Source organism: Chenopodium album, chromosome 25 (assembly GCF_948465745.1).
Source record: "Chenopodium album chromosome 25, dcCheAlbu1.1, whole genome shotgun sequence".
Taxonomy (NCBI): Eukaryota; Viridiplantae; Streptophyta; class Magnoliopsida; order Caryophyllales; family Amaranthaceae; genus Chenopodium; species Chenopodium album.
In genome coordinates, this window is record NC_137858.1 from 13,547,784 (window position 1) to 13,568,279 (window position 20,496).

Below are 20,496 nucleotides of genomic sequence, written 5' to 3' on the forward strand. Positions count from 1 at the left end.
ACACACTCTATGTCCTTCACTTCTCCTATGCCCTTGACTTCTCCATTCCTCCTAACAACAACAATACCAGTCCATTATCAATTAAGTGAAAAAAGGAAAGCACAGCATTTTCATTGAACCAATCAACAACACCACAAAAATAAAGAACCAAAAAGAATAATACCTTACGGATTTTCATTGAACCTGTATCAATATGTTTTGACTTCCTCTTCTTACTGTCTCTCTGTAAGAAATGAAGCAACATTCCTTTCAACACTTCAGAGCTTGACTGTTCTTCATCACCATCATCCTCAGCACAGTCATCAGAATGGGAATTACTTGACGCTTGATAATCCACATCCCTTTCATCCTCATAACTTTCAGAATGCTTGGAATTCCTTTTCTTAGCATTTGTTTTGCTGTTAAGGACAACTACTTTAGAAGGGTCTTGACCATTAGGTACTTTGGCAGCCCCTTGCCCCTTTGATACTTTAGACGACCCTTGCCCCTTATCAGATCCTTTACAAGACTTCAAACTGACCTATACCCAATTCCAAACCAACAATTCAGTATCAACAATTTTCAGAATAGATTACCCAAAACACAAAACACTATAAATAACTTACCCCCTTTTGCCAACCTAAATTCCGAACCACAGACTTTTTCTTCATAATTTAATTCACCTACAGTTTCAAAAAAAGTGCAAATAAGTATTCCCACATCCTCCAAAACCCACCACAAATAAAAGAAAAAACAAAATCACACACACTAAAATTAAAACCAACCACCGCAATCTACGCAAAGTAACTATAACCTTATATAACAAACTGAACCAAAATCCACCGGCACCACAAAATTGATTACTGGAACTTGAAAATTGGTGAACGACACATACTACAGTGAATTGAAACCCTAAATTGCAATGCTTAACGAAGCTAATCAAAAACCCAAATTACACCGTGTAACGGGAAAGGGGGTCAATTACAGGAGGAAAACACAAACCATTCAACTGAACAGGAAACTACAATCAATTGCAAACGACTAAATTAATAATCGCAAAACCTAACTTTAACATTACCCAATATTAGACCAAATCAAATCAAATAACGATAAAACCCAAAATCGATTCAATTAAAACATATGCTTCAAATCTTTAGCGACGAAAAACAATAACTGGAGTAAGGGTTCTAACAATTACGTTTTTTTCCTTAACAATTGCTAATTACAACATCGAAGTGGAAGAGAAGGGAAGAAGGACTTACTCGTTCGCAGTGTTGAGCTGGTCTAACAGGAACCGTACTTCAAGGACCACCACGACGTCGTGTATAAATTAAGAACAAAGTGGAGAGAGAACGTCCGGTGGAACGAACAGAGAAAGAAGAAGAATGTCGAGCTCCAGAAGAGAGAGAGTGAGAGAGAGGGAAGAATTGAATTCGAAATAAGAAAAAGAAAGCTTAGACTACGTATTTCATACAAGTAACAACGTACATACGAAATGAAATACGAAAATTATACAACCAAAAAGAAAAACGGTGTTAGAAGATTTCAGAACGGGAGCCCAGCTGTTACTAAACAAAATAACGTGAAATTACCGCAATGCCCCTAGTTATGCATTAAGAAATGCCTAACATTCCTCCCTTTAAAATTCCTCGGATTACTGTGCTGAACACAACGTACAGAGTTACAGATGGATTTGGGCTGTGGAGTTGTAGCCTTGTGGGTGGCTAATGTTAAACACCCCATGCTTGGCATTTGGCAGATTGTTTTTGGGTTCATTTGACTGTTTCTTTGTTTTGTTACCTGTGGAGTTATGGATTAATCTGAATATCCGAGTACTCCCTTAGGTACACCTGACAAATTGGTTATTCAGGTTGGGTCATTTCGGATCAGCTAATATTTCGAGTCAGTTCGAGTGTCAAGTCAAAATTGGGTCAACTCTATTTTCGAGTCGATCGGTATGGGACGGGTTGGGTTGATTTTGGGTTTTAGGTCAATGTTATTGGGTTGATTTTGGGTCACGGGTCGAGTCTTCGGGTCTGGGTTAGGATTGTCATGTCTATTCTTAGGTACTAGGTAGTGTTACCTTTACCTTTTTTTGCACTTATATTTCTTTTTTCGAATCCTAAATAATTGATACAGCTAAACTTGACACATGTCAATATAATAGTTTGACTTTAGATGTATTAATTAAATATTAATAAAAATATAAAAAGATGATATTATACATCATTAATAACTACTCCCTCCGTTTTTTTTATATGCATCACTTTGACAATTGCACTATTCACATACCATGGTTGATTTAATTTTTTCACCTCTAAAAAATAAATAAATGTTATTACATAATATATCATTAGATTTGTCATAATGTCTAATTTCATAATATAATTTTGTTACAACTTTTACTAATGCACAATTAAAGATATTAATAATCAAAGTAACGTCTCGGCAAATGTGCCGGTCAAACTGATGCATATAAAAAAAACAAAGGGAGTATTTAACAACATATTTCATGATAAAAAAAATGTTGGTATATAAAAAATGTTGGTAGATAAATAGTGGAAAAATTAAAACGTGTATACATTATTTAGAAACAGAGATAGTAACCTCGTTTTACTTAGTTAGGATGCAGTAATATTACGGGGCGTTTGGAATGTGGGAATGGGAGTTTGGGGATTCAAATGTGGGAATGAGATTGGGAATTGATTGTTAGGAATATAGAAAAATATGACAATACTTTGTTTGGGTAGTGGATGGGAATAGATGGGGAATAATTAACAAAAATACAATATTACCCTTACTAATCTTTCTCCTCTATTTTTTTCATTAATGGCAAAAATGTCATTTCCTACTTATTCCCATTCCCACCCATTTATTACCTACCCTCCCTAGGTAATAAAATAGTGGGAATTCACCTTATTTATTCTCACTCCCATTCCCTACTTTAATCCCATTCCCATTTAACAAACAAGAGATTTTGTTTTATTTGGGATTAAAATTCCCATTCTCTCCCTCAATTCCCATTTGCCAAACACCCCCTTATAGTAATTACTATGGTTTGATGAATATCATTGGACCTTTCAATGGTCTAATGACTAATGATACCCACTGGCCACTGCTCTGTTTATCTTTTCTTTTGTTATACAGTATTTGTTTGACCTTATAATAATTTGATTTCATTGAATAGTATGTCAACTTATTGAAATTTGACCAAGTCAATATTATTATTCGGAAAAATGTAGGTTGAATCTTTCTTTGTTTGTTTATAATTAAAATTGTACGTGTTATCTTTAATTTGGCGGATTAGTTTTGACTTGTTAGACTGCAAATTGTTGATGCCAACACGTCGTTTAATAGCTTGATATGTACAAACGACCTACTTCAAAAAAATATTCAACACCTTTGAGAACGTGATATCCTTTCTCTTTACCCACTTGATAACGTGCCTTGATTTCTTGCTTTTATTTGTCAATTTGATAATTCTATATTCAAGTTTCATGCTTGTTTAATTATCTTGAATTTCTAGAGGACTTAATTATGGTCAATGGAGACTAGCTTAGAGAGTATTGCTTCTTTTAGTTTGAAATGCTAAGTTGGTTTTAGAGTATGATGTAATTGTGAGGCTTTAACCGTTAAGATTAAGGTGGCGAATGGAGAAAGTTGAGACTTGAAAGTAAACAAGTAACACATTGAAATTTATTTTAGACGTAAATTAAATTTGAAAAACTCTTATTTTGAATCATCTGAATTTATCTTTATGAATTAATTTTATAAAAACTTATTTGAACTCAATTACAATTTATCTTCTTGAAAGAAATGAAAACAAGATTAGCAAAACATGGCTTAGGACTTGTTCACATTTACTGAGTTGAGCTGAACTGAACTGAAATAAAATTAAGTAAATGTGAACAGACCCTTAAATAGCTTGTTAGTGCCACAAATGCCACACAATAAAACACGATACATTTTTTTTTTGTTGAACTTTAATATACTACAACTTATATTTATATATGACAATCGTAGCATTCTTTGTAGATGTTGTATGACTTTTTTTTATTAATAAACTATTTTTACTACTAGTAGTTAAAAAAAAATACATAACAATCATGTCAAATAAATTATGGTAGAAAAAAAAAATTCATTTCAATTTTCAAAGCTAGTCACATAGACATCAACATATTTCTTTCCCCAAAAAAAAAAAAAAAATAATAAAAAAACATCAACATATAAATGGACTTTTAAAAGCCCAATACCTAATGCCTTTTGGGCTTAACCAATCTAACAAGCAACATTACAAGAGTTGCAAATAAAGTCGATCCAATAAAAATGCAAGGCCCAAATAGTGTACACTTATTATTTTTCTCTACCAACTCATATTGATCATAATTTTCTTCTTCCTTGATACCTTGTTTTGTTTCACAACCTTCTTCTACCTTTTCCTCAACTATTTCCTCTATTTTGTCACTCTCACCATTGATCCTACTACACTCTTCTCCTTTAATTTCTTGAACCGATGATGATTCGCCTTTGTCATCAATTCTTCTTTGTGAATTCGGGGCGATTTCTTTTATTTCATTGTCCTCATCACTTTCATGCATAATTTCATCTACTTGATCAATATTTGTAACATCTTCATTCATTTCCTCTTGCAAAGTTTCATGATCACTAACTTGTTTTTCGTCTTCTTTGACCTCTTCAATCCCACCTCCAATCATTATGCCCTCATTTTGCTTCGGCATGTAGATTGTCAACATCGATTCATCATCATTGTAATTGGCTTTAATTCGATCCAATATCACCTCAAGAGGAATTTTGAACACCTTAATAAAACTCTTTAAATTTGGTTCATTCTTGTGCATCGCCCATCCTTTCATTACCATTTCTTGCACCGCCTTCTCACCACTTATCGAAATTAGTGTTCCATCTTCATTTATGTCGATCTTGACATCTTCCCTTTTAAAACCTAATACAACAACTCAAAAAAATCATAGAAATCAGCAACCTTCCTAATTTAGAGAGGTAAAAAAAAAAATGCATTAATTGAAACTTATCATACATAGTTACATACAATGTGATACCTCTAAGATGAGCCGTAAGAACAAACATAGTTTCGGTCTCTCTAGATAGAAACACAGGACCAACTCGATCTTTAGCAATTCGAAAGTCAGTAGAATGATGATCACCTTGAGTTGTGGTAATCTTGAGGTCTAATTCAAGCTCCATATTTCAAATATGCACTAGAAAAACAAACTATATGAAAAAAATGTACTAAAAATATATGACATATATATGTACACCGTACCATATATTATGATGATGCTTATATATATTATATGATGTTGAAAGTTATAGTTATGCAAATAGAATATCGGTATTAAAGAGAAATAAATTGAAATAAAAGTGGGTGTGAATGTAAAATGTGAAGCAGGCCGTAAGAATTGAGAATAAGCAAAGAATATATGCATTTCTTTAAGTTGGCTTTTGTTAAGTTTTGGTTTAAGTTTGGTTGCCTACTTGCCTTAGCTTGGCGGGAAGATAACGCTTTGATTGATGCCAAATTTAAGCTTTTATTCAATTTATAAAATCACGTGCATATCGTACCACTAAAAAATTAAATGCATCGAATTTGTGATAGTTACATGAATCATGTATTAGTTGTATTTTTAGGTGCGTTCTTTTATCTTGTAAAGACCGTTTAAAAGGGTAACTCAAAGTATTAAGACACTAAGTTCAACAATAAAATGGGTGAGGATGACGTGTATACAAATACGTAGTACAAAAGTGGGCCAAATAGTCAAATACATGATATAACAATAAAGATTATTGCACGTGAGATTATTATGTGACAAGTAAGGTTTTGTCTACAACCAAAATAGTTTTGCTAAAACTGAATTTTTGTAAGAAGAAATAGACAACCTCGCATACAAGTAATTTACTTAAGTGGTTAAGCATATTGTGTCAAGACTGTCAACTGTCATGTAGGACTTACGTAATGTCGTAATCACAATCATTCACAATCACCCGAAAACTTTGTCAATTTATTATCCATGGTAAAGATGAAGTTATAGTTTTTTAACACTCTCACTGTCTCACTTGTGACTTTTAAGTGGAGAACGTAAAATTTATACTCCGATTCATGTCAAAACCCAAATAGGATTACAAAGCATCTTGGCCTAATAAAAAATATAAAGTCAACATTAATTCATTTTTGTACAAATTACACACTAAAATTAAATATGGATCCGGCCTTAAAAATTGATATGCAAAAGACTAGGATGAGACACTAATAACCGCAAAATCTAACTAAATGATTCATCACTTGAATATGACACCAATTTAGGGTCTGTTCACATTTACTGAACTGAACTGATTGGAGCTGTATTGAACTGAACTAAACTAATTGGAGTTGAACTGAACTGAAATTAAGCTGAAATGAACAGACCCCTAGAGCAGTAAATGAGTTACTACGATAATTCAATTCAAGTCATAATAAATCAATTGCGGTAATATTACCCAGATGATTATCATATCATGTAATATCACATCATGTAAATTTTACGAGTAATAAATACTCAGTAAAAAAATCGAACAAGGATAAACAATCCACACCAAACAATGGCCATGTTATCAGGGGACATAGATGGGAATTCGAGGCAGGTATGGAAACAGAGGACACACTTCCTAAATCATGCACATTAGATTGTCCTACATACACTACATTGGATACCATTACCATCATCACCTATTTTCTTTTCTTTCTCTTCTCTTGGCTTACAAGATTACATTACAACTCGTGACCACCAACAAATTACTACAAACCTTAAACCTTTGACCCTATTTTTTTGAATTTCTAAGCAAAATAAAGCAAATTTCAACAGAGCATAGCACATATCAACAGAGTAGAGCATATAATAATACTAAGCAGATCAGGGCTCATCAAGTCAAACAAAGGACACAACAACTCAAAAGAACATGTTGTAATCGGTTCAAATTAAGTCAATAATTGGCAGCAAAACAAGTCTAATTAGTTCGAATCATATCAAATAATGGTTTATATAGAGTTTGTGTATCGAAATAAGTTGGATAATAATTATCGGATTGCGGATCATATGGGGTCATTTTTCTTGAAGGCTCTAATAAATCCGCGCGCCTACCTTAAATCTTCGCCCGTGATTGCATCATTGTAATGCTCGTGCAAGTTGAAAATATTTCAAAGTTTGGTTACAAAAATAATGAAGAGAATAAAGCCAAAACATTTACAAAGGAAAAGCATGATTATTAAAATGCAAGAATAGGCAATATGAATTCTAAAAAAAAAGAAAAGACTACTAAAAGTGGTAATTATAATAATAACAATGATTCCAAAGTAATAAAGTCCAAAAGAGCATATTATCATTAACAACCACCCCTCTAAAGCTACTTTTCTCACACTCCTAATCTAACCCCACCCCATTCTAAACAACCTGGCTAATCCTACTAATTCTATATTTCATTTTACATTAATCAATAAAAACTCTCATTTTTATATTATTGTAACCATTACAATAATTACATAACATAGAGGTATTACTCCTTTGAAAAGTCTCATCTCCTTCACTCCCTGAAAAAATATTAACAAAGTAAAAGGGTGTCAGTAGTAATTAATTACAATTAACAGAGAACATAATAATTTATAGTAAATCCCTTAAATTTGGAACAATCCAAACACACTCCCAAAAGGTTGCATTCCAATGCGATTTTATGACATAAGTCCAAACAATGTATATGTATATGTATGACTAATTGACATTATTTCTTTTTAATTTGAAATTTTGTTGGCTGTGGCCAGCTAGTTAAGTAGTTATATGACTCATATGAGGATCCCAACCCGCGAGAAAACCTCTAAGGGGGCGTTTGGTTCAAACAATGGTATGGGTTTGGAATGAGGAATGAAACCAGGGTGGTATGGGGTTGGAACTTGATACTTGATTTCATGTGTTTGGTTTTTATCTAGGAATGATAGTTTTCCTTTTAATTTTAAACCTAAAGGTATGGGTATGAGCCATACCCACCTCCCCCCTTGGATTTCAAAAACCCATACCTTGGGGGTTTGAGGTATGGGTTTGAAAAATAAAATTTCAAGAAACAAACACAAGGTATGGGTTTTGCTCATTCCAAACCCATACCTTATACCTAATATGCTTGAACCAAACACCCCCTAAATCCTCTAATAACTCGGTTTAAAGTCCGGAGGTGATGAGAATCGACCCCTAATCTCTGTCATAACTTGATTTAAAGTCGGAGACTCGGAGGAGGTGATCAGAATCAACTCCTAATCTTGTGGTTGGTTGGTTTGTTGTAGTTCTTCAACCCCTCACTTAATTTTTCACTCAGAACTTGCATATTGATTGAAGCTAATTAATCTTTCAATCATTGTTCGTCAGATTATTATTACTCCGTATTTTTTTTAATTTCCAAAAATGGACCCAATTATTTAAGATTGCTAAAGTAATCATATGACCCAAAACCCAAAATTAACTAAACACAAGCACATAACTAGCTAATAAGTGTCTACAAAAATAAGCCAAAAGCCTAAAATGATCCAAAAATAATTTAGTCATTCATAAAGACTTCAAACTGAAATTGACCCGAACCAAAATCAAATCGATATACGAATACAACTTAAACCTTGTTCTAAAAGCCTAAACAAAAAAATATGTACCGACTACGGAGTACTCCGTAATACTTAGCATGTTTAATGTACTCGTATTTTGTAGATAGGTGAGATGAAATGTCCTATATTCTACGGTAATTTAACCAATTAACCATACATTATTTTACATTCTTATGTCTAATTTTATTAATCTCCAAATTAAAAATAAAATTTCCTTTAACAATTGAAAAATCTCTATCTTCCAAAAATAGAACAACCCAATTAAATTAAGCTAAAAAAAGGAAAGACAAAAAATATACCTGAGAAGAAGAAGTTTGATTAGCAGAAGTTGGGAAAGGTCGAATAGTAGCAGAATCAACTTCACCAGTAGGCAAAGGAACCGCCGGATTGCTGTTAATAAACGGTATACTTCCCATCGCCGCCGGGGACGCCGCCGGCACCGGCGAGATTCCGACGTCGTTGTAACTTGGTCCGGGACTAGCACCTTCCTTCTCTCGTGGTTGAAATGGCCAAGGGTATGACGGAGAAGACGAAACTACGCCGCCTGGAGTCGCCGGAGGTGGATTTTCCGGCGCCGGAGAAGTTGGGGTTGCTGTTGTGATGTTAATGGCTAGTTTTTGACCCTGTTGACATGGGATTTTGGTGCCATTGTTGAAGGCGAAGTAGAAGGAGCCTGTTCTTGATGGGTGCCACTGGAAAAGAAAAATGCAGATTAAGTGTTTGATGAAATGCGTGAATGAAAAAGTGAGGAATTAGAGAATGGGGGTTTTGTGGGGGTGTTTTACTTACTGTGTAGGTTGTGGAATTGTGGTTGGAGAGTGGTGTTGCTTGAGTGAAGTTGCAGGTGTTGAATGCTTCTCTTGTTCTGAATATGTAGAGATTGTACTGGTTATTGTGCTTGAAAACTGCAGAGAAGTAAAAGCATTTGACATTAGTATAGTAGAATGTAGTTCAAAATATGGATGTCGACTAGCTTAATTGGTAAAGCGGTGGTATCTAACATTCCTGAGATCAAATCCTGCTTACATCATTATCAATTTACGACTAATTCAGAATGTAAAATGGTGAGAATTAGAAAGCTTACTGATAGTATCTCCAATGTTGGCAGAAGGATGATTCCAATGAGTGACACCATCAACAACAACAGTTGCACAATTAGATGTTTGCAAAACAAGAAAGAAGATTGTGAAGAAGAAGAATAGGGTACAACAGAATCCATAGAAATTGAAAACTTTCATGTTTCAGTGAGTTTTGTTGCAGAGTTTTTTACTGAGTTTAAAAAAGAGGAATTTGAAGAGAGAATGAAGTAGTTACAACACACTCACAAAGTCACAAGAAATGGGATATGTGCAGTCAATAGTGGCGCTCACTTTAAATGAGTGTAGGAATAGTCTTGTGAAGAGAGAGAAAGAAAGAGAGTAGTGGTGTTGTTGGATGTCAGAGTGTTTGCCTTTTTATGGCAACAGTTTTAAATGGATGACAGTCATCATACTTTGGTTTCTGTAATTTTTTTCATTAATACCAAAGTACGGAGTATAATAGGACCATTAGCAGGATTATCATGGATACTCGATTTTCTTCCGTCTCACTAATATTGCCCAATTCTCTATTTTGATATACCCTTGAGTTTGCTTCATATTGTAGGAGTGACTTTTCAAAGACCCTACTAAACCAGCACCTTTCACAGATTAAGCTAGTTTTAATCCGTAGACACGCTTGATAGTAAAGGGGAAGGTAAGGAAATCCCCCTACTCTCAAGCAATTGTAGCTGAACTTGTGACCGTAAAATTATAAGGTGAATTTCCCACAAACTTGCTTGGTTATATTGTAGGAGTAACTATGACTTTGCTTTCACATGTAGTACTATGGTCTTTTTACTTTTCTCTTACCATTTTATTAAGTTTAGCTAGTTAAAACGTTAAAAAGTATTCCGTAACAATTTTCTTATAGAACAACCTTGAGATGGTGTGAGTACATGCTTATATTAGTGCAGGAGTTGTTCACTTTTAAATCTAATCAAAGGTTTTTAGACTAGTCATCACAATATAGCTTTTGTTGACAGAGTTTTATTGTGCTCAGAATAAATTTAGACTAGTTAGAATCTATTAGATTAATGGATTGAATTGCCATAAAGTATGTACTAAAAATCAAATGCACCATCATAGTACTCGTTGTAAATTGTTAGTGCAATTATTTTCAAGCCAAAAGTATAAATGATTATGTATTAAGAAAATAATAAGAAGAGAAAAAAAAAAAGGATTATAATTTGGAGAGAAATGAGTGGTTGTGATATCGTATGATAAGATGATTATCATTCAAAAATGATTACAATCGTGATTATATTTTTCTTAAATTTGCAGTCTTTTGGATAACTTTCATTAATGTAGTGCAAAATATTTTATGATTTTTTTTATTGGGAGTCGAGATTGTTAGACGAGTTTTTTTTATTGCAGTAGCATTTTGATTTTTCACTGCTCTACTTTTTCTTTTCTGCTTATCTTTTTCTTACCTCGTCTTTTTCTTTTTAACCCATGTTTTGACATTATAAAAATGCTCTAATCCTCGAGTTTTAAATCTTAAGGGATTTTAATTATTTGTTTAATCATCCCCTCAAAAAAATTATTTGTTTAATCAGAGATTAATTTTTAATGATAGTTTAGCAATTTATTGAACTGAAGATTTTTTGTCTGACACAGAATATACCCGTGAAAAAAGTAATGACATATTCTAGAGGCAATATCGTATACTACAGTATTGTATTGTACTAACCTTCCATAATTAGTTTATCAGAACAAAAGATGAACATAATTTATATCCCAATCAATTAAGCCGAAAATGTGATTTTACTAAATTTTAACATTGTTTTCATACGTTGTAGATAGTTGGTGAAATGATATTTATAATATTTGAAAGTTTTACCAACCATGTTGTGTGATAAGAGTCTAAAAATTTTATGGTTTTAAAAATTTGTTATTCATTATATTTCTTAGATGACTCTGTTGGTTAAATTTAAAGATGATATTTGATAATATCGTCTTTACATGTCTAGGGTTTTTGGGTTTGATTGGCATATTAAAGCGCAACCCTCTAGTCATGAATAGTGTCAAGTCATGCCATAACTTTCAAATAAATATCGTAGGTACAAATGTTGGTTATACCAGTCAAGCCTCGAAGAAATAGCGATTGTTGTTGTGATTTATTATACTTATCATGTCGTGTTATGCTTCTTTGGAAAAAGTAAGGTTCACACATAATTAGTATGACTGCGCACCCATACATTAACGTGTTTATATATTTTTTTTCTTGTTGAAATGTTTCGTACGTAGTGCCATTTGAGTCTAGGTCAAGGCACATAGACAAGAGAGCAAATAATAACTTGTGAGAAAATGGATCGGATATAATTGAGAGTTATTCAAGAGCCAAAGTGAAGGCGTATAATTGTAAGAAAATGGTAGAAGAGAAGATGTTCATGTAATGTAGAAGAAAAATTTAGTGTAACCAACAAAGAAGAATAGTCGGAAGTTGAAACCAAAATCAACATAAAAATATCAAATATAGTATCATGAAAAGTTATGATCAAGGTGAGTTATGTGGATAGAACTCAAATGTAAGTACAAAGTACTGTCTACAATAATTCTTCATGAATACATTCATAATTTCTAACCTTGGAGTAACATAATATATATGCTTATTATTAGCAAATGATAGGAATTGTTATTGTTGACTCGAGGAAAGACCTACATGTTATTTTCCAACTAGATTTCACTTATCTTTAGTGTACTTTATTAATTTACACCACTTTTAGCCAAGTAAACTAAGCCTAAATTAGCATGGAAAGACGTGAATCAAAAAGTGTAGATGACAAATGAAAAGATACACCAAATAACTTCCTAAGCAAAAAGCATATGGCATGAAAAACCAGCATTGGAAAAACGAGAGTTCCAAGTTAAATTTTCATCCAAAATTTGTCCAAACGCATGTGTGTCGTAGAGGTGTCCATTTCGTATATTTGAATCGGGTTTGGTGAAGTTCAGTTGGTTCGATTTAATTTCAAAATTGAGTTATGCTAAATTATTATGTTCATGCAAGTCGAAATTTAAATCGGATATTTTTCGTGTCGATTTAGGATTGCGTCAGTTGGGTCAGGTTTTGGCAGCACTAGGTGTGGGGGGATAAGATCTTGTAGGCAGTGTAGCCCAATAAGGCAATAAAAATAGGGTCAAAATCAAAGTGTGTTTATTTATTTATTTTTTTTGACACAAGAGTCAAAATCAAAGTTAAAGAGCCTGTAATTGACAATATCTTTAAATATTTTTTCGTATTCATATATATAGTTAATAATTATGGCTTTGTCCTTACTTTATTTGTTTGTCTATTATAGACCCGCTATTACGCATTGACTCGACTTGCACAAGGAAGAGAAAGAAAGAGCTTTGAAGGCCCTGGTGTGCGGCTCCATTTGGACCGTCTTATAGCCAGCGAGCCGGATCAAACCTCAACAAATTTAAGGTACTGTAACAATTTTACCAAGTGATGCAAGCCTTGGGGCCTGTTCACATTTACTTAATTTCAGTTCAATTCAGTTCCAATCAGTTCAGTTCAGTTCAGCTCTTAATTTCCCTCTCACATAAAATATTCATTTCAGCTCAATTCAGTTCAGTTCAGTTCAGTTCCAATCAGTTCAGTTCAGCTCCAATCAGTTCAGTTCAATTCAGCTCAATTCAGTAAATATGAACAGGCCCTTGGTTGATATATGTATAAACCCTACAATTAGTAGTACTCATATCAGTATCTATTTAACCTTATTTAAGTTATTTTATATGTTGTCTTGTCATTATAAAGTATCTTGCCAAATGGTTTCCCTTGGCAATGATCCCCTTGCACAAGGCATCATTTGAGCAATCTCTCTTTTTAATTTGAGGAATCCTAGACTAGTAGAGTCTGTGATTGGAAACTTTAAATTTATCTAATCACCAATGCATTGGGAATTAATAAGACTTTAATTACAAAAAATGGTCATTATTCTAATCACAAGTGACAAAGAACTTTAAACATGTTTAATTTTTAGAAGCAAGGAAGAGCAGAAGATAAAATCAGGCCATTAACGTCCAAAAACGAAGAGCACACTTGTTGGTATGCTTTTAGATATTGTAGGATTCCATGGTATTTCATGTTGTAAGTAATGTAACGACAAAAGCTTATGGGTAGTACGAGAACAAAGGCGACAAGACAAATGAATAACACTAATTTTCTATCGATTAAGCCATACATAAATAAATTGAATAAGATCAAATTTATATGAGGTTCAATAAGTCTTGTATAGAACGGTTTTTCGTTAATTTTTATTGAAAACGGTGAATCTGAAGATAACTTCAATAGTTTAATTAATTTGTAGCGAGTTTGATTGTATCTTAAAGTACATTTTTTTAATGAATACATGTTATAATTTATAAAGGATAATATGATTAAGCTATTATACTATGAGAATTTTTTCAAGAAAATATTTATATTAGAAATTAGCTAGTTTTCTGCCTGGTGTGATGCATGGGTTGTTTATTAAATTTTAGGATATATTTTTAATCAATATGTCAAATTTTAAAATATATCATTGATACAAAATTAGTTAGCAATTGATGTGCTTTTGTGATAATTTGCTATCTAGTAGACATATAATGACTAATAGTAATATTGGTGAAACAACTTGTCTTGTGTCTGGCTAGCCACACCGTGTAGCCACTAATAAAAGAACAAAATAACCCCTATAATACTGACTAAGTAACCCCTATAATACTGATTAAGTAATCCCTATAACACTAACCGATTAACCCTATAACATTGACAAAGTAACCCCTATAACACTGACCAAGTAACCTCTATTACATTAACGAAGTAACCCCTTGCCGCACGGTGTAGCCAGCCACATAGAAGACTTTGTGTTGGTGAAATTGTTCGATTAAATACATAAAAAAAATAAAAAAAAATAGCAAAAATAAATAAATTAAATAAAAAAAGGGGTTTTTCTAAGCTATACCCCTAAGGTATTTGAGTTTCTAAGATGTACTCATGCTTTTTCAAGTTTCTAAGTTGTGCCCCTCAACTCACTATCATTAATAAATGGTATCCTTCTTGGGACTTCCACGTCACCTAAAGTTAACTATAAATTTAATAGAAAGATGATAAAAGGTAAGGAAACGGTAGGAGAAAGAAATCTTAGCCACCGCAACCCTAATAATGAAAACTGAAGCCACGAAATCACACTCTCAAATAATTTTTAAACAACTAATAAGGGTACATTTTAATATTGATAAGGAGTTGAAGGGCACGGCTTAGAAACTTGAAAAAGTATGGGTACACCTTAGAAACTCGAATACCTTAGGGGTATAGCATAGAAAAAACCCATTAAAAAAATGTTCAAAGCCTGTTGGGTTGACTCCGAACCCAAAACTTTGGGTAAGGGTTGAACATTTCTTGGCCTGTAACCTGAAGTGACCTGATCCGAGATTACTCAAGATCCGACCCTAATTGATAGGTCTACCTAGTAATAAAATTATACCACCTCCGTTTTTACTTAGTTGCAACACACCCCTTTGACACGCATTTTAAGGAAGATGTGAGACTAAGTAAACGGATAAATTAATTTATAAAATTTTACCACCTATAAGAACAAAGGGATAAGTTGCTACAGTTTAAATTTCATAGCTCAATTAATTCATTCGTTTACCTAGTTTAATCACCCCCTCGAAAAATGTGATATTGTGTTGCAAGTATAAAAAAACAGAGGAAGTATTAGATTGTGAAGTATATTATTTTAACCAATTAGTATATATATTACAAATGGATGTTTTGAATTTGAACTACTTCTTTCTCTCCAAAAATATTATGATATCTTTTGAGAGTTATAATCTATTTTTTTTTTTTAATAAAATTATAATTCAATTTGTACATCTAATATTGGTATTTTATCGAAAATAAAACTCTAAACTAACAATTTTATCCTAAAATTCTATCCAAATTTAATTGAAAATAAAATTCGAATCTATTTTTTTATCCAATAAAATCTATATAGATCTATTCAACGTGGCGTGACACTTGGTGAAAAGTTGGAGCGCCAAGTGTCACTGTCTCGTGGTCTGGCTAAAAGTTTAGCTTTATATTTGTGCATGTGCGATGCCCGGACTGTTTATTGAATTTTAAGATAAGTTTTTAATGTATATATCAAATTTTAAAATGTATCATTGATACAAAATTAATTAAGAACTAGATGAACCCCGTGCGATGCATGTAATAACGAATAATAATGTTGGTGGAAATCTTCGATTTAATACATTTAAAAAATTAAAAATTACCAAAAAAAAATTAAATAAAATAAATGTTCTATGTTCGTTGGATTGACTCGAAGCCCAAAACTTTGGGCAAGGGTTGAACATTTCTTGACTCGTAATCTGAAGTGACCCAATCCAAGATGACTCATGACCCGACCCTAATTGAAAGTTCTACGTAGTAATTAAATTATATTAAATTGTGAAATATATTATTTTGACTAATTAGTAAATATTATAAATATTTTAAAATGATGTTTTTACGCTTTTGAACTACTTACTTTGCTCCAAAAAATATTATGATATAAAAAATAAATTTATATAATAGTTTCTGAGAGTTATAATCTAATAACGTTTTTGAATAAAATTATAATTCAATTTGTACATTTGAATTCATATAACTAATATATAAAGCTAAACTTTTAGCCAGGTCACGAGACAGCGATATTTGGCATTCTAACTTTTCGCCAAGTGTCGCGCCACGTAGGCAACAATTTAACTAATGTGACACATAGGATTTATTCACTAGTAGAATAAACTAAATGGGAAGCCCCAAATGGCAAGCGGTTTTTAAAATCCGCTTCGAAAAACCCACCAAAAAAAAACAACCTCATATATGAAATGGCAAGCGGTTTTGGGTCGAACCGCTTGCCATTTGGGTCAAATGGCAAGCGGTTCGACCCAAAACCGCTTGCCATTTACCCAAATGCCAAGCGGTTCAACCCAAAACCGCTTGCCATTCCTTAAAAAACCCTAAAACTAAATGAAAATAGTATAGTGCACCCGGGTGCACCATGCGCATGGTGCACCCGGAAAGAACATTAGGCTTATTTTAAAGAACATGAGGAAAAAAAAAGAACATACGAGTGTTTGAAAAAGAACATGCTAGTATTTGAAAAAGAACATGCATAATAGTGTTCAACACAAGAACATATTTGCGTTTGACAAAGAACATGGCCTCCGAAAAGAACATTACACATATTTTAAAGAACATGGAATAAAAAGAACATGTTAGTGTTTGAAAAAGAACAAGCCAGTGTTTGAAAAAGAACATGCTAGTATTTGAAAAAGAACATGCATAATATTGTTGAACAAAAGAACATGTTTTTGTTTGACAAAGAACATGACCTCCGAAAAGAACATTAGGCATATTTTAAAGAACATGGAATTAAAAGAACATGTTAGTGTTTGAAAAAGAACAAGCTAGTGTTTGAAAAATTAACCTTGTTTGGTTATCTTCCAGTTGGCTTCAATTCATTACTATTCTTCTTTCTCCTCTAATTGTTCTTTTTTGAACAACTTGTACTTTATAGCTTTAATTATTTTTTTTTTTAAAAAAAAAAAACCCCAAATGGACAAAATTAAACTCTTTGACTTTAAAATTATTGACGAAAAACAATTTGCATGTACAAAATTTATACTTACGTTTTACTTGAATCCACCATTTGCTTAAGTTTGAAGGTTGAAATAAGTTCAATTTTTTTTCTTGGGTTTCACTTTGAAGATGAACAATTTTGCTATTTTGAAATTTTTTTGCAAAATAGAAAAAGATAAAGAGAAAGGTTATGGAGAGAGAAAATGAGTACTTTGGAAATGATTTTACCCAAATTCATTGAAATTCTTAAATGAAAATGATGGTGTAAAGGAGAGTAAAAATTGGCAGCAAGAAAGAGAGTGATAGGAAGGGAAAGAGGAGTGAGAAATTGCAGGAGAAGAGAGTGATGGATTTTCAGTTGCAAGAAAATAAAAACATGTTCATTTTTTACCCATGTTCTTTTTTTTTTTTTTTTTTTTTTTTTTTTTTTTTTGGTGCAAGAGAGGGGCAAAGCCCCTAAGGAAACAAGCAAACAACTACCAGAAGCAACAAAAGGAAACAAACAACGAAAAAGAAAAGAACAAAAAACAAACTAAGTCACTAGCTAAGGGTTCATCGAAGGAACCATTCTAGCTCTCGAAACCCCACTAAGGTCCTCCAATAAAACGGCCAGAAGATCCTTCGGGATCGCCGCAATCATAACAATCCGCTGCTCTAAACGGACTCCATAGTTACCCATGTTCTTTTAAATATACTAAATGTTCTTTTGGGTGCACCATGCGCATGGTGCACGCGGGTGCACCAACCACAAATTAAAAACTAAATACGGGCCCATTCATTTCTCACGAGCTCTCTCCACTTAGCCTCATTTCTCACGCCTCTCCTCTCACGCACATTCTCTCTCTTCTCTCTCCTCTATCCTCTCCCCTCTCCCCTCCATTGCTCACGCCTCTTCTTAGTCCATTTCTCACTCTTAATTTATTTTCACGCCTCTTCTTTGTTCATACACCATACTCTATTTTTTTTCCATACAACAACAACAAGGTTTCGAGCTTGATTACGCAGATTTGGAGTTCAATATCGTGGGTTTGGGTTCAGATTTTTGGGTTTCGATTTTAATTTTAATTTTAATTTCGAATTCGATTTTGTGGGTTTCAATATTAATTTTGGGGGTTCTGATTTCGATTTGTGGGTTTCGATTTCGATTTTGTGGTTTTCGATTTTAATTTGTGGAGTTCGATTTTATGGGTTCCAATATTAATTTTGTGCGTGTGCGTGTGAGTTCAGATCTTCCGGCTCGGCATTAAGGTTCAGATCGCTGCTTCTCAAGTCAGTCTCGCTTTAATTTCCGGTATTTCGTTGAATTTTTAGCTAATTTTCGAGTTTTTGAAGTTTAGATCTAATTTATCCTAACTTTGCAAAACTTTTGTTGTTTTTAAGTTAAGATCTGAAATTATTGTTGTTTATTTCTAATTAAATTTCTTGCATTTTGTATTTTTTGATCTAGTTATTTATTATTATTATTTTTTTTTTTATAATTGTTGGCTGGAATATGCATCTACCCACAGATCTAGACTTAATTTATTTTATTTTGTGCTTTTTTTTTTTAAGTTTCAGATCGAAAGGGTGGTGCGCGTGGCTGAGGGTTGAAGGCTAGTGGTGCGTGTTCGAGTGGGTCGGTTGCGGTAGTGGGCTGGTGGCGTCGTGTGGTGGCGGTGGTGGCAGTGTGTGCTGCTGTGAAGGCTGATTTATTTATTTTTTTTTTGGCTGATTTTATGACTAGTATCAATTTTTTTAATATGTTATTTTTTATGAAAATGTAATATTACAACAATTAATGAATTAAAATATTAATTTTTGTACATGTATTTTGATTGTGTATCAATTTTAGCAAAAATATATATATATATATATATATATATATATATATATATATATATATATTTTATACCCCTAATGGGCAGCGGTTTGGCGCCAAAACCGCTGCCCATTCTCTTCAAATGGCAAGCGGTTCATTTCAATGGACAATGGCAAGTCCCCCAAGAGTAAGCGGTTTAAAACCGCTTGCCATTTGGGGGTTTGAACCGCTTGCCATTTTGTTTTTTCTACTAGTGATTTGTACATATTTTTGTAAAATAGGATAAAGAGTTGGATAGATTCGATAGGATAAAAAAGTTACTTTGTACTTTAGAGTTTTATTTTCCATAAAATTCCGATAGATTTATTAGGATAAAAAAATTATTTTAGAGTTTTGCTAGCTTTCAATAAAAATTTTGGTTTAGAATTTTATTTTCAATAAAATACCAATCTTTTTTATACAAACGACGGATCCAGAGACATACAAAAGGAAAAAAAATAAAAATCAAACAGACATGTGATTATATATAACCGTTCTCGACGACCATTCTTTTTGGTTGAACATTATTAATTTACATAAATGGACAAGACTATATAGATGAAAAAAGTTATATATTAAAAATCGATAAACAACCCGGGCATAGCACGGGGCACAAAACTAGTATTGGTTTTATATCGAAAATAAAACTCTAAACTAACAATAATTTTATCATATAATTCTATCCAAATAGAATTCTAAACTAATTTTTATCTTATGAAATCTATTTAAATCAATCCAACGTGGCGCAACACTTGGTGAAAAGTTGAAACACCAAGTGTCACTGTCTCGTGACCTGACTAAAAATTTAGCTTTGTATATTAGTTTTATGATATGATATGATTAGTAACCCTTATACAGACTAGTATATAAGGGGTAATTTTAAATACTCTTAGGATAATTTTAAATACTCTCAGGATAATTTTAAGATCCTTAATCCGTCGTACAATAAATTAATAAAAGTAATGGAGGTAGCATGGTTGATGAAGGTTTAGAGCAAAAAAGAGGAGCTTGACAAATCTAAACCTCTAACAGGAGTATTTACAAATAATTGTAATACTCCCTCCGTCCCCGAAAGAACGACCTTTTTGGGCTGATTTCGCAGGTATTAAGAAAGTTTTTTAAAAAAGAAGTATAACTATATTGGAAAGAAAATTAATATGGGATTTATAAAAAAAAAAAAAGTAAAGGGAGAAAGTAATAAAAGTACATAGAAAACAAAATTTTATATGGGAAGCTAATTTTGCACAAATATTATTGCAAATTGGTGGTTACTTTAATGTAAATGGATGATAATTTTGGGCTAAAATTTGGCCATAAGGGTCGAACTTTTGGG

The 20,496-nt window shown here is 32.7% G+C and overlaps 1 protein-coding gene and 1 long non-coding RNA gene across 2 annotated transcripts; one reads left to right on the plus strand and one right to left on the minus strand.

Annotated features, from left to right (window-relative positions):
• Positions 1 to 7,241: 7,241 nt before the first annotated feature.
• Positions 7,242 to 10,026, minus strand: LOC145615327 (uncharacterized). The gene is made up of 4 exons (XM_081670393.1): positions 9,717 to 10,026; positions 9,422 to 9,537; positions 8,932 to 9,324; positions 7,242 to 7,579 (listed from the first exon to the last, which is right to left on the minus strand). Exons 1-4 carry the CDS (start codon positions 9,868 to 9,870, stop codon positions 7,502 to 7,504), a joined length of 741 nt encoding a protein of 246 aa, XP_081526519.1. The 5' UTR covers positions 9,871 to 10,026; the 3' UTR covers positions 7,242 to 7,501.
• An 8,107-nt stretch (positions 10,027 to 18,133) lies between these two features.
• Positions 18,134 to 19,163, plus strand: LOC145615454 (uncharacterized). The gene is made up of 2 exons (XR_014107278.1): positions 18,134 to 18,617; positions 18,878 to 19,163. It is a non-coding gene; the product is annotated as an uncharacterized LOC145615454 (long non-coding RNA).
• The last annotated feature ends 1,333 nt before the right edge of the window (positions 19,164 to 20,496 follow it).